This window comes from Ochotona curzoniae, unplaced genomic scaffold (assembly GCF_017591425.1).
Source record: "Ochotona curzoniae isolate NIBS_2020 unplaced genomic scaffold, NIBS_Ocur_1.0 contig_2235, whole genome shotgun sequence".
NCBI lineage: Eukaryota > Metazoa > Chordata > Mammalia > Lagomorpha > Ochotonidae > Ochotona > Ochotona curzoniae.
Genome location: NW_024465384.1, coordinates 207258 through 229802, shown reverse-complemented (window position 1 = coordinate 229802; position 22545 = coordinate 207258). Strand labels below are relative to the sequence as shown.

General features: G+C 44.9%; 1 protein-coding gene across 10 annotated transcripts in view; it reads left to right on the top strand.

The window, feature by feature from the left end:
- CACNA1C (calcium voltage-gated channel subunit alpha1 C) overlaps positions 1-22545 on the top strand; it is a 559109-nt gene that overhangs the window by 392019 nt on the left and 144545 nt on the right. For 9 of the 10 annotated variants that reach the window (XM_040972179.1, XM_040972175.1, XM_040972178.1 and 6 more), the window contains exons 7-9: positions 458-654; positions 12839-12942; positions 21304-21476. In XM_040972179.1, the coding sequence (XP_040828113.1) occupies positions 458-654; positions 12839-12942; positions 21304-21476 (474 nt within the window). Of the gene's footprint in view, positions 1-457; positions 655-12429; positions 12534-12838; positions 12943-21303; positions 21477-22545 lie in introns of all 10 variants that reach the window. The other variant, XM_040972177.1, reaches the window with a different exon arrangement.

Sequence of the window (22545 nt, the reverse complement as noted above, 5' to 3'; positions counted from 1 at the left end):
GACCCAACAGAAATGTATATGGTTATGTTACCACCAAAAAGGAAAGAAAATGTGGATTTTGTCATTTTCCAGGACAACTTTTATTTGAGGTGGTTGCATCATTATAATTTCTCAAGTGAGTATTTGACTGTGATACTGACATGTTGTAATAGGATGGGCATTAGTCCTACTATCTTTGAAATCAATGTCTGAAATAAAAATACAGTTTTATAACAACTCTTTGGAGTCATCCTTCTAAATCAGTAACAACACCTGAAGTGAATGCCCAAGTTCCTGGTGCTCTTCAGTTCCTAGATGGAGGAACTAATAAAAGCCTGTCTGGATTATGGTTGCTAGGTCCACCTTAGTCACCTCATCAGCCTTTTCCTTTCACATTTCTCCCTAACTTTGTGTTCTTTCTCTGCCCTTCTCCCCATCCCTTCTATTCCCTCGTTCTCTTTTCCCTTGGCCATTGGAGATGTCCCAGCAGAAGATGATCCTTCCCCTTGTGCTTTGGAGACGGGCCATGGGCGACAGTGCCAGAACGGCACAGTGTGCAAGCCAGGGTGGGACGGACCCAAGCACGGCATCACCAACTTTGACAATTTTGCTTTCGCCATGTTGACGGTGTTCCAGTGTATCACCATGGAGGGCTGGACTGACGTGCTGTACTGGGTATGTAGCTTGAGATGCTCAATACAGGGCAAGGAGTGCATACCTGTCCTGACACCTCCCTTTCCCTGTCCCCATGATTTTGAAGTCACCTATACATTGTGATTTAATGGTTGATGAGTGTCTCATTTCTTCCAGGTTGTGCCTAAGAAACAAAGCATGAACCTTTCACTCTAATGAGTCCTCTTTCCCTGCCCACCAGCCTTAGAAAAATGTCATGTTTCAGTTGGACAAACCATAGTGCAAAAAACATGAATACACAGTCAGTATTCAATGAATGAGTTGACCAAAACTGTCACAGAGTTCTATTCAAGTCTTCTTCCATTATGCCTCCTTCCCAATAAGATAGAACCAGAGAAGACAAGTAAAAATCCTTAGGGATAACAGGAAATGCTAGGCCTGGTCATCTAAAAAAAAATGCTGAATTGTGTAGCATTATTTAGGCAGGTTGTTGCACTTTTATTACTCACTCTTAATTTTCCCTTAACTTCTACTGTTAGCAAAACAATCTGCTGGTTATGTGAAGTGTATTTAGAAATATTACTTCCTGCTTGCCAGCCAATCAATAGTCTCTCTCCCTGTACTGTAAAGATGCCTTTGTATTATCCATCAGCCAGCAGGACTTTGCCAACCTTTGAGCTACTGAAGTGCCAGATCCATAGACAGTCTATTCCATAAGCAAATACACACTCCATATTTGAGCTGTCTCCAGTCTGGCAGAAGCAAGTCTATTATTTGTAAAACCTCCAGAAAATACATTCTTTGTAGTGTCTCCTGCTTCAGCCTGAGAAATCAGTGGCCAGAATCCAGTGTTGTTCTCCAGAAGGAGAGTGAATGAAGCTTGTTGCCAATCTTGAAAATGCCATCTCTCTCAGAGTTTTGCAAATAGTCAAATTTATTTGGCCATCATGCAAACAATCCAAGAGCTTGCTTAGGGAGAAGTGTCTACAAATGAAATCAGAAAAGAGTAAGATGGAAGAGAATGCCTTCCCATGGAGCAGAGCTGCCAGATAGAAGGGAGTCAACGCCAAGAGAGGTGTCGACTTCTTTCTGAGTTGGAAGGAAGAGTTTTGTAGCAGTGTAGAAGATGTGATGTTATCTTCTACATTTTCTCATAAGCATCATGTCTTGTTGATTCAGAATTGCCTTTTTTACAATGTCACGTTAGCGTTGACATGACAAAACTCAGTGTTGCATGTTATTCGTTCCTTTGTTTATGATGACTTCAACCTAAAAAAACCTAGATTGAATTTTCATCTTTGCGTGCAAGAGGTGTTCCTGGGATCTCAGGAGTCAGGCATTAATGAAATCCAGTTTAGTCTATGAAGCTCAGCTTAGGAGAGCAGATGAAATTCTAAACTGAATAAGTCTGGTGTGACTAGAGCTCGTGCTATGACAATGTTGATGCATTTTGATGCTTTCAGAAAACAAAGATCAGATCAGCTGCTCCTCAAACTATAACAAATTATTGGAGAACATTTTTCAGATGCATGTTCCATAAGGACTTGATTTGAATAATCTGTAGACATAGAGAGTTGACTCACTATACTTGAGTACATTTTATTTTATTTAACATAGCAGATCAGAGTCCCAAATGGCTCTAACTGGTGTTTCTGCCTTGGATGATCATGGCCAGCCAAGGACAGAGCCATCATTCTGCAAATAGGCAATCCCTGCTGCTGAGCCAGAGAATGTGTGATTGGATCGGACCATATTTCCACAGCATCAGATTGTGGGCAGGGTGGCACTGGGGGGTAGGTGGGTGGTGGGGAGGGGAGGGAAGAAATAGATAAAATTTACTTTGCTGATGGTCTTGATGTATTTTTGTGATCTTTTTTATAGCACCCTTCCATTCCCCCACAAGTCCTTTGATACCCTGCCAGCCAGATGTGGCCCAAAGAAACACTGTCAAAATGACAGCCAGAGTGGGGAATGGAAAGAAGCACACTACAGCAACTACCAATTTTCAGCAGCTGTGTTGTGCTTTCTCCTCTGGCATGTCTGTGTGTGTGCGCACACACACTCGGGTGTGCAATAGAGCTCAGACTGCACATGATAAAAAAAATTGTTTCAGATGAAGGAACAATCCCAGGCTCAGGGATCGTGCCTCTCTCTGATTTTTCCCAGCATCTTTTCATAGTGGCCAGCAAGTGCGTGTGTATGACATGCACATTTACCATACCTAAGACTGACAATGAGTCCCCTACTTGGTTATTCATGATAGAATCTTCTCCCAGAGAAACCCCTCCCAGCCCAGTGCGCCTGCCTTCAGACCTTTTCTTTAATTGCCTTGACCTTCTTCTGGCTCTTTCTTCTTCCTCCCTCCCTCCCACCCCTCTTTTTCTTTTCTTTTCAGCATTCATCATTCTAGTTTCTAGGCCCATATATCTAGCCACGTCTCTTATATCTTCATGTTTTTCTGCATCCATATTCTGCAAATATGGAACTTTCTAAGTAGAAAGATACCCAGATCTCCCTCCAGATCATCAAATGAGAAGTTCCTAAGTTAGGACCTTAGACTTTGCATTTTGAAAAAGCTCTCCAAATGATTCTGATTCTCAGGCTGGAGTTTGAAACCCCTAGAAGTGTAACCTACTGAATCCACCTGCTGCTGATATTTTGCCACTAGTTTGCACTTATCTAAGTGAAATTTCCACTGAGGCTAGAAAAATGAGAATTTTCCTTTGAATCCTGAAAGCATATCCAGGAGATTTAAGAAAGAGCAGTGATGAGCTTCAAATAACAATGAATGGGTTCATTCTCAAGCACCATACAGTTGAGTTGAAGTTTCTGAGGAAAAAGTAGGTCATTGAAACATAAAGAAAAATTGAATCCATCACTGAATATGTCCTAGGCTAGAAGGGACCAAAGAAGTCACTGTGGCAAGGGGTGGACACCTGCCTTCTATTGTGCACAATAGTGGCTTCCTTTCTCTTTCCCTGTGATAACTATCATTGCATTTTACTGTTAAGATTTGGAAGACTTGATAAGCTAAAAATAATGTTGGTCAAACAGTGCTAGAACATTGCCCTAGCTACAAACGCCATTGGTCATGCATGGAATCGAGACCCTAGTAAGGCGATCCCTTTTTGGCTTGTTTCTGGCATTTGCAGATGACAAAGAAAAAAGGGTGATACTGGTGACTTGGAAATTACATCAAAATTCAAATGTAGGAGTGATTTTCTTTGTAAATGACTTGTTCAGTGGAAGTCTCTCCATTTACTCTCAGAATTTCCAAGCCTCTAAAAGTATCGTGGGGAGAATGTGATTAGATAAAGAGCATTCACGCTCATGGGTGCTGAAGAACCCCAGAGGAAGAATCTAATGATTTGTAACAGTTCTTAGTTGTGTTTCCTCTTCCAGATGGATTTTTAAAATAAACTTTCTAATTGGAAAAGTAGAATGATGGGAGTGGGAATAGAGAGGAGAGAAGAGCTTTCATTCACTGGTCCTTCCCCAATGGCCACAATAGCTAGGGCTGAGCCAAGTTGAAGAGAGGAGCTCCATTCTGATCTGCTGGGGCTACCTTCCAAGGTGCTCTACAGGACGTTAAATCTAAAGCAGAGTAGTCAGGACTCCTGTGTGAATGTCAGGGTGTCAGTGGTGACTTAATCCACTAGACGTAATCCACAGACTCCCCCTCCCCTGCCCCCCGGCAGGTTTCTTTCCTTGCTTTAAACCAAGCATCCCTATCCCTCTGAACATAATTCAAGCCTACTTGTCCCATATAGTTCAATATGACTTCTTAACAATACAAAAATTACTGAATCAAGCTTTTCTGTGAGAACTATCTAGGGTGAGCTTGTAACACTGAGCTTTCTCCCTTCTACTTTGCAACCAGACCACACTTAAGGAGCATAAATAGGAGTCAAATAAATGAACTGTTCTGTGCTGACTTTGTGCCCAGCACTGGAAATAGCCTCATGCTCATGACTACTAAGTTGGGTCTGGAACACCAGAGATGGTGATGTGTGAGGATTGTGGGGCAGGGAGAGGATTGTCGGATGGGTAAGAGCAGGCATTATTCTAGAAGACATTGTTCATACCACTTTAAGGAATCTAGATACCTGAATAAGTCTCCATAAAAAGATTTCTGCTTACCAGTACACTTGTGGCCTAGGTACCCTGGGAATATTGCACACTGCACAGGCAGTCATCCTCTTCCTGACCCCACCCATTGCCTCCTTAATGGGTTTTTCCACAATTGCTTTTTGTACTGATTTTTCTTTACGTAAAATTTGAACTTAGAAAAGGTTAGAAAGAATGCTTAATGAGTAATAATGTGATGGGAAGAGGTTTTTAGAATCAAAAATCATCTGCCTGGATTTAGTCTTGACCAAATAACAAAAGATGTTGCGAACCAGTTGGAAGCTTTAATTTTGACCAAGTCAGTTCTTAGCTTTAGGCTTCATCTTGCCATCGCATATGCATATCTGGATATGCTAAAAAGAAACTTTTACTAAACACACTCATACACACACACACACACACACACACACACACACACACACAGTAATTTAGCTCTGGTCTTCATGCTGCTGGTAGATTCCTTGTTTAAAACAAAAGTGACTTGGATGTTTTACCCCATTTTTCTTCTTTCCACCCTATTTTCAAAGTACAACCTCCTTACACTACCAAAATAGAGAAACTACGTCTCTAAAGGGGGAAAAAAAAAAGGTCCTCATAGTCATTGGAAATAAGGAGCTTAGGGAACCTCAACATAGCAGCCCAGATCTTGCTAATCTCAGAGCAGAAAAAAGTCAGGCCCTACAGAGTACCGCCTTAACATCTAGTCAGCCCCAGAGTATTACCCTGCTTAGTGCACATGCCGCTTTAAAACGCATAATCCACTATCTCAACAGGAGAGGGTTATAGACACTTTAAGGAAGGAAAACTAGCATCTCTCAGAGCTATTATGTGCTCATTTGTTGAATTTTATCATTTCATCTGATACCACCTCACTGATATTAGATTAATGCTTATTACTCAATACTTCCATTTTAGAAACATTTACTCAGCCTTCCTGTATTTCCAGGACTGAGTGGGGCTAAGCACTACAGGACAGTGTGCTCCGTGACAGTGGAGATCTCTGTACAAAGGGTAGAGAGGTAGCGAGATTTGACCAGCCTTGAGCCTGGATCCTATGCTTGGAGAACAAGCTCTATTGCAGTGGTGGATGCTACATAAACCAATGATGAGGTTCTCTCTGTAAACCCAAGAAATTTTGCAATACAAAATTACCCCTGGTGTCTGAAAGGCTCCCAAGGTACAATGGCAGACATCATACCCATCTCCTTCCCTGTGGGGTACCCCTCTGGCTGTGGACTGTCCCCTACACACATTGGGGACCACCCTGCCTACAGATGTTAACCTCCCACATGGTGTCATTGCATTATGCCATCGGATTGCAGAGATTTTTTTTCTTACTACATGGAGGAGTTGTTTTCTACTACGTGGAGGGCTTGCTGTACCATTAGGAGTCTAATGTTTTTTTCCTCCATGTTAGCCAGGTTGTTCCTAGTGTTCGGAGGCACTCATGGATTTTAAGCACATGATAAGCAGACACTAGGAAAAAGGAGTCAGGTGCAATGGTCCTGCAATGATGCTCACTTAGTGATCCAACAGGTAGCCATTGCTTTGGACTGATGGCATTCATGGCAAAAGCAAAGCCTTTTATGTAGTGACTGGCCTTCTAAGCCACTGTTGCTTTTATGGGTCTACACCCTCTGAACTTTTGATGGCTAATGGCTTCTTTCTTGGTAAACTGTTTAGTCTTCTTGGCAAGAACCTTGTGGGAAAAGTTGCATACAGGTTGGGAATACCCTGGAATCAGCCAGGATCCAAGGTGGCCTTGAGAAGCCAGGGACAGGGATATTGGTCCTTCTATTTTTCTTCTGGGAAAAACATGGTGAAGTTGAAGATTCAAGTCTGAGGTTTTCTTTGAGAAATTAGACCCTGGCTTCAAGGAGATCTTTCTCACCTTTTGTATTCTACTCCTCTAGCTCTGTCCACAGCATTTGCAACAGAAAGGCCATGTGCCTCAGTCAAGTGGCCATCCTGTTAGTTCTTAGGGAGGCCCTGTTGGCTGCAGATGACGGATATCAAAGTGTTCATCTGTGTCCCTTTGTTAGGAAAGTCCCTGAGTTGATCTACCTTCTCAATACTGTAATGAAATGCCTGAGAGAAAAGATTTATTTAGCTCACAGTTTTGGGGGACAAAGGGAAAAAAAAGTAAAACGTGCTGGAGAAACTGCACCTGTGTGCTGAGTATCCTAACAGAGAGGAGGGGGAAGAGGTTAGGGAGTGATTGTACCTGCTGGAGAGAAGAGAGTCTAACCCTAAAATTGCTGGGCGGGAGGAGGGACTTCTGTAGAGGATGCTTGCAGCTGTGAAATGGCAAGTGTGTGGAAATGTAAACTAGACAAGGATGTCTAATCAGTCAATCTGGAATCGACGTGAGCAAGTCCATGACCTATGGAAAAATGAAAGCACTCCCTCCTCCAAATTAAGAGGAAATTGGGTCCTTTCCATTGGCCAGTAAGGATATTTTCAAAATCTGATTAGAGAAACTATTTTGTTAGATGACCCAGCAGTCTGACCTCTGATGAGAGTGTTGGTTGTCAAGGGCACAGCATACACGTGCAGAGGGAACCAGAGAAAAGACTCAGGCCAGACTTAGGACTTTGTAACAACCATGCACAAAAATGCCCTTTTGAGAGCACCACCCCGTGGCCTCAGGACTTCAGTTAGGTCCTTCCTTCTAAGATGATAACTGGATTAAGTGTCTACCCTCTTAGCACCATTAAATTATGGCCTGGCAGTTTCAGTCCTATATGAATTTGGTAGCCAAAATTACATCCAAACCAAACCAATCACAATGCTTCCTTTGTTATAGACCTAAGAAATGTCTAGATGAAAGCGTTGAGAAGATATATCCCCTTTCTATCCCTGAATAAAGATGTCATCAATCTGGGTCATTTTTATATGACTTTTTTTCTTTCTTTTCATAATTCCAATTGATCTAACACTTTTTTAAAAAGTGTTTTATTTTATTTTTATTGGGAAGTCAGGTATATGGAGAAGGAGAGACAGAGGGAAGAGCTCCCATCTGTTGATTCACTTCCAAAGTGAATGCAATGGCTGGAGTTGAGCCAATTCAAAGTCAGGTGCCAGAAGCATCCTCCAGGTCTGTGACATGGGTGCAGGGTCCCAAAGCTTTGGGTCATCCTTGACTGCCTTCCCAAGCTTCAAGAGGAGAGCTGGATAGGAAGCAGGGGTGACAGGATTAGAACTAGCACCCATATGGGATCCCTGCATGTGCAAGGCAAGGACTTTAGCCAATAGCCTAATAGGACTGGGTCCTAATTCAGCAATCTTATCTATCACTCTAGGCATTGCCCTACTTCAGAGTCACCCTACATTGCATGTTCTCTGCCAGCCTTCCCCCAGATGTAGAGTCCCAAAGTAAGGAGAAGGAATCAATAGAGACAGAAAGGGGGCCTTTTATTCTACCAGACCCGGCAGACCACAGAGCCTCCTTCTGTAAGCTTCTACACATTGATCACCAGGAAGTAATGAAGTTCTTAGGATCAGTGGAAATTCAGTCATCTTTGATTTCTTCTTCTATCTTCCTTCCATTCACCTATCATTTACTATATATTTTTAAAAGATGCATTTATTTATCTGGAAGACAAAATGAGAGAGAAAGAACTTTTTCATCCACTGGTTTGCTTCTCAATGGTCACAACAGCCAAGTGGCACAAAGACAGCAGCCAGGAACTCCATCTGGGTCTTCAACATGGGTATTAGGAACCCATGTAAGTAAACCACCGTCTACTGCCATTAGTAGGAAGCTAAATTGAAAACAAAGCAGCCAGGTCTCAAACAAGCACTGCAGTGTGGGACATCAGTGTCCCAAGTATTGCCTTAACCACTGCATCCCAGCCTGGTGTCTCATTCACCATCTTGAATTGAAGAGGACCAGCCCATGGGAAATGAGGAAGCCAAAGTAAAAATGCAGAACAACAGGGAAGGGTGGAGGCTGAGCACTTCCCTGCCCTGGCCCTGGCTATCTATGGAAGCATCACCTTGAGGACTGAAACACATCCACTTGAGGTCCCTAATGATGTATGAGGCTCAAGGAATTAGCTACAATGATCAGAGGCCAAGGGAATTTCTGAAATGCATTGGGATGTGTGTGAGACTTGCAGGATTGCACATTTGGAGTGAACCTGTTCCTAAAACTTGCAGCTGGTGAGGAAGAGCTCATTTCATGGAGGTTGGCTGAGGCTCTCCTGCTCACTTCTGCCCAGGCTCCAGAGGCAGCTGTAAGAGCACACTCCCTGCTCCTACCTGTCCTGTGGAGAGTGTCTGCACTCCAGGGATAAGCAAGGGGGAGCTACACTCCACCATGAATTCATTCATTCATTCGTTCATTCATTCATTCAATCATTCAGTTCTCTCTCTCTCTCTCTCTCTCTCTCTCTCTGTCTCTCTCTGTCACACACACACACACACACACACACACACATCTTTTGGATAAGTACAAAACAAGCAGGGCAATAATGAAAGCAGGTCAGGGACACGTGGTTCAGGCTTGGACTTCAGCAGTTGTTGCCCCATGGAGTTGGGTACAAAATGGTGCATTATGTTCTTTGTTTTCTAGTGAGAGATCCTAGTTCTCCTCAGGCCTTTGCACACCTCCCTATCACCATCCAGGGATAAAGAAATACTGATGTAGAGTAAAAGGAAGGGACTGCTTCTGGTCCTTTAAGCAGGGTTTCTTCTTAGAGAAGAAAAGCTGCAAGCAGACTCAAAAGATTTACATGGACTTGTGCCAGAGCAGCAATTCCCTGGCAGATGCCTGGCACCCAGGATACAGGGTAGCTTGTAGTCCTATTCAGCTAGCTGTAGCAAAGTCCAAACAATATACACACCTACATAGTAGGCACTCAGGACATGCTCCATGAACAAATGTGGACTCTGATATGTCTGCTGTCAAGGGTAACCAAAGAATGGCCTCCCAATCTATGTCACTGTGAGACTCACAGATCCTGCTGTTGTGTGGCCTCGTGGCCACTGGCCTCTGACTCACCATGCCTCCCTTTAGTCTCCTTTTGTTGTTCCTTCCACATCTTGTATTAATGCTGTTTTTGCTTTTCTTCTCCTGGTGACAAAGACTTTTATGGAAGTTCTCTCTACTGCTCTGGTTTCCTTTGCATGCTTGGTTCCTGCTGGCTGAAGGAAGGCTCCTAGCTTCCTGACTGGGAACGATATGACACATAAATACCAACCCTGCTTATCCTGACAGATGCTGTTTGGCTAAATATTTTAGTAATTCAACCACTGGGAAAATCCTCCACCCCACAGCCAGGAAGCGTTTATAGCTGTAGGCTCTATTTTTAACAACTGCCAGTTTCCCAGGAAGCCCTTATTCCCAGGATCACATGAACCCTGAACTTCCTGCCTGTGCCTTCAGCAGTTCCACTCTCTAGCCCTCTGACTTCCACGTCACCCAGCCCCACTCTCCTTTGGGCTCCTGTAACCCTGTAATCGTACAGTTGCATGTACTGCTTTGTAGTGTAGTTACCCTTCCGTGCACCTGTACTCCCTATTGGCAAGAGTGACTTTCCGCCTAGCACATTTCAAGCTCAGTCATTCATGTACTGAGTACCAGCCATGTGTCGGGTACTTTTCTTGGCACATGGGACTCACCAGGAGTTAAAATAGACCCAAACTGCTCATTCTAATGTAGCTAAATCCCAGCATATAAGACAAATAAGAAATAATAAATACAGTAGATAGGTGAGCTATCCAAAGCAATAGCTATGGGAAAAAAAAAAGACCAAAAATAGGTCTTGAATGAAACTATTTAATCAGCTCATGTTAACTTGAATTTAAACTGGTAAAGTAGGCATGAGAGAGGACACTTGAAAAGATGTAGAAAATGTAAATTTCAAAAAAAATTGCCATGAATTTCAAATTATTTTGCCCCCAAATAAACTTATCTTTTAATGCCATTTTTCTATGCATGTTTTAAAGTCCTCTCACCTATTAGGAACACTTCCTCTGCTAGTTTAAACCAATTTTGACACAATATTTGCACTACATTGGGTGGCTTTCTCACACCAAGTGAGTATTCCTGGGTTCATAAAAGACATTGTGAGTTCAGTAGGCTGTTAGAACTTCTCGAATATTTATACTCAGAGCACACACAGCACCTGGGAGATGTGCCTCATCCCTCCCAGCTAAACGGGGCCTGAGATGCCACAAGGGCTTTATCATACTGGAAATTATATTCATTTGGGGTCTGAGAGGAACAAGTCACAGCACTGATCATCACATTTCAGCCCCCTAAAATGTGGAATGATGGAGACAGAGTTGTGAGCCACAGTGAGAGATGTGGGGCGCAGGGCCCAGCGATTTGTCATGCTCACCACTCTCCCCAGGGTTTGCGAGAGTGCTGGCTCACAGGGCCACACTCAGAGAACCACTGATACAGGTCATTCAGGAAGCTCATGCACCTTAGAGATTTGGGTTTCCATAAGGTAATTTCACAGGGACAAAGCTGGGGTTCACATTTACGAATCCCCTTGAAACAAGTTAACCTCAGGAGAAATAGGTTTGAGAAATTAAATCAGAATGGATTCCTTTTAGATAAGAACTGCTGCTCTGTGACTTTGTTGACGGCCACCTTGTAGCCAGGGGTGGGTTGGTACATGTCTAAGAATGGCTTCCCAGGGACAAAGACCACAAGAGGGCTGATCTGTATTACTTGACCACTTGTAGAGTGTAAATACATTCGCCATTGAGTAGATGTTCCAGTTTCTTCATCCATTTTGCAGTAGGGGCAGAAGATGGAGCATGAGGAGGGAAGAAGGGGAAATTGCTGAGCTTATGGAACTGTATCATGAAAAATAAAAAAGGGAGAGAACAAACAACAAAGCAAATACATACATACATACATACATACATACATACTTCCATACTTCCATCCTGGCCAGTGTCCGATAATCGACATGGTCGGTAAAGGTCAAGTTGGAGAGTTGTGTGTCACCAGTTTCCATATCCCTAACAGGCGCTAGTGCTGTAAGTTTCTCCATTCGCCTATCAGTTACAGGCTCCCATCATCATCATCATCATCTAGGCTGTAAGTATAAGTGCAGGAACATAAACCAACTCGGTGCTTTTTTCCATCCTCTCACCTGCAGAACTTGTGAAATCCTGAACTTCAACCTCTAAATTCTGGTCCCAGTCAGGGTCTAAGTGGCAAGAACTAAGGAAGGCATCTTTTATCTCCATAGAATCCTCCAAGGCTTCCATTCTCCAGCTTGGTCTGCAAGGAGCTGAAGTGCTTCAGACACCAAGGTCAGAGAGCCTCAGGGTGCAGTAGATGTAATGGCCACATGAGCCAGCTGAGTTAAAACCATTCCATGCTGAGACAAATTCCATTTTTGTTTTCCTGAGGTGATCTCCCATCCACAAGCAAATAGAGAACACTAGAGACATTTTCTTTTCCAGGAAATACAACAGCGAGAGCCAGACAGGAGTCCCCTGGAGGCAGAGCCTACAAAACCCCTCTTATAGTCCAGACCTAGGTGGTGGAGAAGTAGGTTATAGATGAGGGTGAAAGTTACGGTGGATCAGATCCAGGGGGATCCAAAGTCAAGTGCAGCCCCACTATCTGCTCTAGATCTGTTATCACTCCTGTCCACCTGCCTCTTTGCTGCAACTCAAATCTGCTTTCTCTCTTTCCTACCTTTTCCTCCACTTTTCCAGATGCAGGACGCTATGGGCTATGAGCTACCCTGGGTGTATTTTGTCAGTCTGGTCATCTTTGGATCCTTTTTCGTTCTAAATCTGGTTCTCGGTGTGTTGAGCGGGTAAGCTGACCATTTCTATGTACCCCTTATGATGCAGCCGAGCAAGGTCCCAGGTTCCACTGTGTCCATGGCAAGGATCCTTAAACATGGGACTCTATCAGGCCCAAGACAACCCGTGCAAAAAGTCTCCATTCAAGTACAAGTTCTGACCCATTGGCTGGACAAGCTATTTGGCTTTTGATTTACACTTGGAGGATCCCTGGGTCCCAGCACTGCTTGGGGCAGTGCCTGGGGAGCCAGGGGCAGGCGCTTGGCCATGCTCGGTTGCTATGTGTGCCTGACTAACTATCATTCCGTTCTTCCAGGTCAATGATGCCGTAGGAAGGGACTGGCCCTGGATCTATTTTGTTACACTAATCATCATAGGGTCATTTTTTGTACTTAACTTGGTTCTCGGTGTTCTTAGCGGGTAAGCAGGACCAAGGAAAAAGGTCTTGATTTTTCCATTTATTTTTTATTTATTCTCTCTGCTCCTCTTCCTGGCTCTATTCTTTGTTCTGGGATGGTGAACTTGGGATAAGGGGTCACCTTGGGAGGCTTGGAGTGAAATGTCCTTGGCCTGGCTGGGAGGAGGGACAAATATACAAGAAGGTTTGGGGACAGACAGAGGAGAGGAGCACAATGGCTTTGTCAAGAACTACTTTGTCCTACCGGCCTGCTGCCAATGTTTCCTGCTTGGTCCCAGCCCAAGATGGCTGTTCAAGACAGCAGCTTCTCTGCTACCTTTGTGACCATGGCTCCTTGAAGTCCTGCAGTAAGTCTTAAAAGGGAAGGCTTTGGCTGCAGGCATGTGCAGGACTAGACACAGACTCTGTGCCTCCCATGGACACAGCAGCCTTGTAACTAAGTGTTTGTCCTCTTAAACCCGTAAAGTGTATGGGAGGCTCACAGTCAAGATTTCAGATCAATTGTATTCAAAGGTGAACAGGCCAAGAGAAGATGATTTTTGGTTGAAAACAGAGATAAGCAGTTGCAGACTGGAACATCCCTTCAGTGCAGTTTAAATTCTAGCTGAACAATCACCCGGATGTTTCCTTTGCTCAACAGAATGTGAGCCTTTGCAGTTTAAATTCCGAGAGTAGAGGAACTGGAATGCATGTCTCTATAATTTCTGTGGTTGGCTCTGAGTTTGAAATGTTGGGCCTTATCCAGAGGACATGAAGAAGGGATGGAAGTAGCTTATGGATGCCGTCTTGAAGATGGCTACCATCTCGCCAGGGGGACACATGGGTGTTGCCCCAGCCCGCTATCTTCCTCACAATGCCGTAGCAGCCAGGCCAAGGCCTGACACCTAAATGCTCCTGGCACGCTGCTCATAGGTGACCCCTCTGCTGCCTTTGCTATGCTGGCACGGGCCTCAGGGACTTCTGCTCTGCTGGGCACAGATCACCTGCTGTGTATTCTTTCCTGGGTGTCTAGGCATAGTCATGCTGGGAGTAGTTCCAGTACAAGGACAAAGAGTGTGTTTTGTTTTCACTCTGTGCACAAACAGCAAAGGGAGACTGTTGCCTTGTGCAGTGGCCTAACATAATGCAGTTGGGGCCCGCCTTCAGAATGGAGAGGGGTTGGGGGAGAGAAAGGAAGCTGCTCCCTCTTCACTGCTTCCCACGGTGGGTGGGAGCTTGATAACATCCCTCCTTTTGCCAAGTGAGCCTTCACCTTCTCTCCTCCCCGGAGCCTAGAACCTTCCATCAGGGATGAGAAACAATGAGCAGGCTAGAATCAACTCCTGACTAGCTGCCTGGAGGGTTTCATTTTTGTATCCCAATGCAAGAAGAGGCTTTGTGTTTCTGTGTAAGCCATCATGAAGGGTTTTTTTTTTTTTTAAAGATTTATTTTTATTATTTTTTCATTGGAAAGGCGGATATACAGAGAGGAGAGACAGAGAGGAAGATCTTCCATCCGATGATTCACTCCCCAAGTGAGCGCAACGGGCCGATACTATGCCGATCCGAAGCCAGGAGCCTCTTCCGGGTCTCCCACACGGGTGCAGGTTCCCAAAGCTTTGGGCTGTCCTCGACTGCCTTCCCAGGCCACAGGCAGGGAGCTGGAAGGGAAGCGGGGCTGCCGGGATTAGAACCGGCGCCCATATGGGATCCCGGGCGTGCAAGGCGAGGACATTTAACCACTTGCGCCACCGCGCCGGGCCCCATCATGAAGGGTTTTGAACAGAATCAACCTCGATCCCCCACTGGACACAGGGTTCGTTTACCCTAGAGATGCATCTGCTGGATGCTTGTGCTAGGTACCCTCCCTATTTTGAACTTTAGTTTCTTCGTCTGAAAAAACAAGATAATATTAAACCTTGAATGGTTGTGATGAGACAGTGAAGTCATTTATGGCAAAGGCCTAGCACAGTGCAGGGAGGCAGTAAATACTCATGGTGAGGCTAGCACTACAATGATTCTTTCCTATTTGGTATCTTTCATACTGGAATTATTGACCAGAATCATCAGATGTTAGAGCTCCTCTGTCCTCCTTACCTTTTAAAGGAGGTTCGAGGTGTTAAATGGTATGTATGCAGTCGCCCTGCTATAAAGGAGCAGAGGCAGCCCCAGAGCTGGCGCATGGCCTGGATCTCGTGTTCCCATCAGCAACCTTTAGCTGTAGAGTGAATGAGCTTTGATGTAACACCAACCAGAGTCCAACACCATTAAAAACCTGGTATTCCACTTCCTGCAAGTAGCAACCCCTTCCCCTGGAAATGGAAGCTGGGGATGAATGAGGAACAGCCCAGAGCTTCCTTAAGCAGAGCTGCTTCCCATAAGCCAGAGAAGTTAGCCTGCTGGTGAAAGCAGAGAAGGCAATGACGGCAGTTGCTGACTGTTGGAGAAAAATACATTTGGAAAGCCATGTCCTACGTTGACTCAGTCCAAGTGAGACAGAGTACCTAAAACCCCCTTGTCCCAAAGCTGGCACTCCCTAATACTCAGAGAGGATCACAAAGGCTGTGTGACCTCAGAACCCATGGATCTTGCGTCTAGACACTGGCCTCTCCTGGAGACCTGCCCAGCATCTGCTTCCTTACCCGTGCCCAAGCTACAGCCTGCGCTGTGCAGCTCCAGAATCCCTGAGGGAACATCTGCCAAAGCTTCCAGGGCCTCTGCCAGGCAAGAGGCATTTGTGGGCAAGCAGCTCCCCCTCCGGGTAAAGGAGGCCTCCTTTGCTGCCGGCTGCAACTGTAAATGGGTGGCCCAGCCCATGCTCAAACAGCAGCTGGACACAGACTCAGCTGACAGTATGGTGGCGGCCATTTCAAGTCAGCCAGGATCCCCACCCCTTGTTTCACTTACTTGTGGTCAACCTTAGTCCAAGAATATTAATGGAAAATTCCAGAAGTAAATTATTCAAAAGTTTTAAATAACCATTCTCAGGAGTATGATGAAATCTTACTTTGTCTCACTGAGTCCTGCCAGGGATATGACTCATCCCTTCATCCGGCATATCCTCTCTCTCCACCCCATCGCAGCCAAGAGATCACACACACCTGACTTACTACATTGTATTGCTAGCATGGTTAGCTTCTGTTTTTGATGGTTGCTATTAGTATGTCTGTGTCTAATGCATAAATTGCAGTTTTTCATAGATGTGAATAAGCACACAGTACATGATCAGTCCAGCTACTATGCAGTTTCAAGCATCCACTGGGAATCTTGGAATCTAGCCCCTATTGGTAAGGCAGACTACTGTCACGACCACCGCAAGAATGTGGTAAGCACCCAGTGGTTCACAAGTCATTCTTTCTGCTTGAGCCAACCCAACAAAAGTGTTCAGACTGGTCCTGAAGCTTCATGAAGTTTACCATCACCATGGAAGTAGTGTTGGTCATTACCTCATTAACATCCTTTGTTAAGTTCTGCGTTGGATGCAGGTAGGAATCCTGCTCAGGATGATTCTAAACAAGGTGGTATTCAGATCTGCACCTGACAGGAAATGAAAGTGATGTGTAGAAGATTCTAACTACTGAAATATGGTGGTTTCCAAATATGGTTGTTTCCAGAGTTGTTCTGGAGCAGTGGAACCCACAGCCTATCTCCCTAGTAAGCACGGCATACCCTCCCCAGACTCATTTAATTGGACAATCCCATGTTCTCATGGGAACTGAGGAGGTGAGGAGGGGAAGCTGAAGGAGGAAGGGTAAGGGGTAGGCAGGCAGCAGAAGCAACTTACATGCAAGCAAATGGAAATAGTGAGTGGGAACCTGAAGAGGCCCAGCAGAAAACTGCCAAGGCACCGCTAGCATGGCTGGTGGGGCAGGGGTTCTAGGGTGCAGTTCTCCATGGAGAGAGCAGAACTACTGAGTCCATGGCTATGCAGTCTTGGTGCCCTCTGGGGCTAGGGACAGAAGATGTGACACTTGACATTCTTCCATTAATATGATTTTATAATCCAGCACAGTCTCAGGAATCATGTCCTTCAGTAGCCTGGGAAATGATTAGTTGTGCTTGGTGCACTCATGAAGATTTAGGAGATGATATTCTTTAAAACTTCTATTCTAGAGGCAGAAATTCAAAGGTTTTGGTCATCAGAGGCTAGCCATTCTTAAACTGGACCACTCGTGGTTCCAAAACACCTCCTTTCTCATAAGGCCAGATGGTGTTAGTGTAAAGCATATGTTTATCTTAGCATTTTTTAAAAAAGGTTTCCATATTCCTTACCTGTCAGGCTTCTCATCTACCCTGTGCAAGTTAGAGGACTGGTGTCAGTAGAGATAATAATCAGAGTATAATTAATTTCCCATCCAGAAAACTCAAATCTCCGGCCGACTAAAATTAAAGGGACAACACTGACGATGATAGCCTTGCAATTATACTTCAAGCTGTAATGAGACGGAAGTCTCTGGACTCTGGTTCATTTTGTTTTTAAAGGAGTTGCGTAGAGAGCTATACTTAGGCAGCACGCACTGGCCAAAGCCCAGGAGGATGCGTTACACTGGGACTCATCTCTTCTTTTTCCCACTGGGAAGTGGGCACACCTGTCTCCCCCAGAAGAGCAGAGGACCTCAGAGGTAGACCTTCAGGCCCTGGAAGCATAATTGCACTATGATACCACTGCTAAGACAAATGATCACAATACCCAGAGACAGAAGGGAGCAATAAAAGGCCAGGACACAATTGCCTTATGAATAAGAGCAGACAAGGTAGCAGCACATACAAGGATGCTTCAAAATGCTATTCGAAAATGGAGCAGAGAGTAAAAAAAAAAAAAAAAGCTTGAGATCATGTAAATTTTTTTTGCATTTCCATGAACTTTTTGAAGACCCACTCTACTTGATGCCTGTGACTGAATTCTGTTGTGTAAAGACACCACAGACTCCGGCTGAGGAAATAGTGACAGAGAGGAAGCAGAAGTACAGAGCTAAGTTTCTGCCAGCCTGTGGTCATACCATTTTGTCAACCAGTCGGTGCATACCTGTGTTTTATATGTGCTTCCACTGAAAGATGCTTTACTTTGCATCTATCATGGATTCAATGACATTAAATTTGTGGCCCATATACTCGTGACTGAAGGAAGTTTATTTAGCATATACATTCTCTCTATGAGGCACATCTGGATCTCCTCAGCACCATGAATGAGGCTCATTTTTTTTTAAGATTTATATAGTTTTTTTGGAAAGGCAGAGATACAGAGACGAAGAGAGATAGATAGGAAGATCTTCTGTCTGCTGATTTTACTCCCCAAGTGGCCACAACAACTGGAACAAAGCGGATCTGAATCCAGGAGCCAGGAGCTTCTTCCAGGTCTGCCTCACGGGTGAAGGGTCCCAAGGCTTTGGGCCATTCTCAACTGCCTTCCCAGGCCACAAGCAGGGAGCTGGGTAGGAAGTAGGTTGGCTGGGACACAAACTGGCACCCATATGGGATCCTGGCATGTGCAAGGCAAGGACTTTAGCTGCTAGGCTATCATGCCTGGCCCATGAGGGTCATTTTTAAACTGGAGATTCACCCCAAAAATGCACTAATATTCCAGAATAGACTAGATTGACTGCAAAAAGAACACCTGTTTATCACATGAGAACTGGACCAAGAAGGGGAGAGTGCTGCCTTGCGTAACCTCCGCTGAGAGCATGTCCACATATGATCATGTAAGTGGCACAAGGATTAATTTTGGCATTCCAAATAAATTTTAGCAGGCAGATAAATTCATAAATGGGAAAGCCACCAAAAAAATGGCCATTAGCTATGTTGGTTATCCATGTGCCAGGGGCCTCTGTGGTTCATAAGGAATGGATATTCCACAACCCCTTCCTTTATATCACTGTGTACCAGCTCCAGACCCTCCATTCCAGCCCTCATTTTCCCTTGCTGGCAGGAGATGCTGCATGACGAATCCCAGTCCCACAGCTGTGACTGATTGTCTTGCTGCTTTGGTCCCTGGGCCTGGAACAGCCCATCAGGCTAGGGTTTCATGTCTTCATCGACTTGGTCCCTAGGGCAGCATATGGCTGGCATCCAAGCAAGGAGATAAAGAGGGCCAAGCATTGCTGTTTGGCACATCCCTTACCACATGGCGTCTGGGGAAGGGAACTTGGGCTTCCCTTGCATTCGAGTACAAGCCTGTTTTCAGCCTTCTCTTCATGGGAGCCTGCAGTGCCTTTGATCTTGTGGTTCCCCTAACCCTCCCCACAAGACATGTCCTTTCATACCCTTATGCCAGTCCAGGTCATCAGCACCCCTCTCCCCATGGCTGTTTCCTTTAGTTCCCCTACAAGTCTGGAGGTACAGATGGGAGCTCTCATCCCATGGGGGAAGATGCTATGAAACAGGACTGGATGGAACATCTTTATCCCAGTTGGATCCCAGTCCTGTCTGCCACCACTGCCCCCCGCCCAGCCCCTCTCCAAAGGAGGGATGAGAAGTTTTGTAACCACAGCTTGAAAAGCCATTCAAAAAAGCCCAGGTGAAGTCTCAACCATCCACCCCTCACAGCCTTAAACACACTCCATATATAAGGGACCTAGACGGAGAGTGAGTATAACAGAAAGAGTCCCAAGAGAGGCCTTGGAATGCAGTTTTGGGAGTTGATTTGTACAAGATGAGCAATGCCCTGTGATGTTGACTGTGGAAAGGAAGACCAAGCCCTCAGGAGGTTTGGAAGAACAGGGCATAGAGGTTTAGGGGAGGGGAGCTGGCATCTGTCCAGCAAGGAAGGAGCAAAATAGGGCAAGGCTCCTATCTTTGTTGTGAGCTGTCAGTCCAGTTTCTTCCATAGCTAAAAATCCCTGGAAAGGAAATGAAGGTACCCTTTGGTTGGCAGGAAGCCTGAGAAATAGCAAGTTCAATCCAATTAGAATTGGATTCAATCAAATTTAAGAAGAAAATTCAATCCAAACTGGAGCAGCATTAAGGCAGCAGTTGAAGGGAACTCATTAGCTTGAGAGTCCCACATTCTCCCAATCACAAAACATCCCCAGACCCCTCCCCACCCCCAGCTTGATTTCACCATGAAAGCTGTGCTCTCTGGAGTGGCACAGGCAGGATGCAGACACTAGGCAGTTATTTGATGATGGGACACACTGCATGGTGGCAAGATTAAGAGCCAGGCTTATTGCCCCCCTATCTGTTAGGTGTTTGCCTTGTCCAAGAAATTCCTTCAAGATGTGTTTATGCTCTTGCCCTGCTCCAGACCTTTGTGAAAGAAGGTAAAATCATGGCTCCAGGAATCAGCCAAGATGCCCAGTATGCCCAGTGCATGTAGGCATGTATACACACACACACACACACACACACCACCACCACCATTCCAAAGACAAAGACATTCCTATACACCTCCTTTAGAAGAAAAGACACAACCCCATTTTGAACTTAAGAATGAGCCTTGTTAGTTGTGGGCTTCTGCTGTCAGATCTCTTCTTGCTCAGAAAGTGAATTGAAAATCATAGAATACAAGGACAGTCATAAAAAATGGAAACCACCATTCTGTCAGATATCATCAGTAGGCTCCTCTAGCAAACACTAAACCAGATCCAATTCATTACTACTTTAAATTGAATGTGTCCTTTAACTTGGATATCATTTGGCCTTTATGTATTTTCAAATTCTAATTGGGAATTTTTGACCAAAATGGCAACCTCAGAACATTTTCTTGTGCTTGGAATCCTCATGTCTCCATGTGGGAAAGAGCCACCTCTAGACTAGAGATCCCTCCAGGCATGCTAACAAGGGTAGGTTGAGCTCTACTCCTGAGAAATCTCCTGGTTCCTGCACCAATGAGGTCCTGCTAAATAGTTCATCTCTGAGAGGAAGAAAGCTCCGGTTTAGAGCATTTGCATTTCCGTGGTGTAAGTATTCCCAACATGGCTGATGACATCACGGAAGTCAGAGATAGCAAGGGATGTGCACACTTGGCTCTTGGGACACGATGTGGAGGAGTAGGCTTTGGCATATGATTGGTCATTAACCATTGTGGGGTGTTTAGTTCCTGGTTGAAAAATGCACCAACGTCTTGGTGGGGGATGGGGATGGGGGAGGACATTTGTTATCAAAAGGCAAAAGCTGGGCATGAGACTTAGTGAAAAGGGAAATGGACTTGAGTCATACAATGAGACCATCATGCCTGTGTCCACCTTGTCCCCTCCATTGACTCCTTTCTCTATGAAAGGGTCAAAATGAAACATGAACTGGCCAGAGAAAGCTGTGTGCAAAGTCAGGGCTTGTGGTGTCTTCCTACCAAGCAACTAATACTTCTTTTTCCCCCTTATCTCCACCTCTCCTATACCCAATTCCTTCTCTATACTCTTGTCCACTCTATCCCCCACCCCTGTCTCCAGAGAGTTTTCCAAAGAGAGGGAGAAGGCCAAAGCTCGAGGAGATTTCCAGAAGTTGCGGGAGAAGCAGCAGCTGGAAGAGGACCTCAAAGGCTACCTGGACTGGATCACTCAGGCAGAAGACATTGACCCTGAGAATGAGGATGAAGGCATGGATGAGGAGAAACCCCGAAACAGTGAGCAGCCATCCTCTGTCTTTGGGCTGGGTTCTGGGGGAGACAGGGATCAGCAGTGTAATCAACAGTAGAGCATTACCACCGCCTTTCTTTACAATCTGCAGTTTCTGTCCCTGGAGCAACATCTCCTCTATCTCATTGGTTGAAATCATTTGTTACTTACAGGAATTAGTCACAGATGGGAAATAATTGCTCTTGTCGCTCCTTTTAGAATCTTTAACCTTAAAAGACACTTGAGATTGTTCTGAGGTGAATTCTTGTTTTAAAATCAGACATCTTCCTCCTCCTCCTTGGACAGGGAAGCAGGATTCCTGCTCCAGGTTTATTGGAAAGGAGCAATTCCTATCAGGCAACTACCTGGTCAACTTTATACCTGTGCAGGATCCCTAACCACATTAACAATACCCTTCTAGGTGCTGTTGAGTTTTCTCTAGGGAAAGGATGTCAAAAGTCTCTATCTTGGAGATTACATTTAAGGATCTGAGGAAATACAAAATGGGAGGGTTGGGAGGGGGATCTCAGGAGTTTGTATTCTGATACAATGAAGATGACAGAGAAAGAGCCAATTCCCTTGTTCTGTAATTTCCTGTGGGTGATTACTAGGTAGGCTCTTGCTGGTATATACATAGGAGGGATTAATGATATGGACTTGCAAGAGATTTATACATGATGAGTCAAAGATTTTGAGGATCCTGTTAGATTAACCAACTGGTTTTGAAAGTGTGGTCCCTGGACCAGCAACGCTGGGTGGTTGGGTGTGTGTATGTGTTTTATTTGAAAAGTTGAGTGACAGAGAAAGAGAGATTTTCCATCTGCCGAAACATTCCCCTGAAGCCCATAACAGTCAAATCTAGGCCAGGCCATAGTTGTGGAGCCAGGGTCTCCCACAAAGGTAGCAGGAACCCAAGTACTTGGGCAATGATTGGTTGCTTCATAGGCACATTAGCAGAAAGTTGGATCAGAAGCATGGAGTAGCTGAAACCAAGCACTGCACAATGGGACATAGGTGTCCCATGCCGTGGCCCAAATGTTATAACATAATGAGCATCCCAGCAGTCTGTTTAATAAC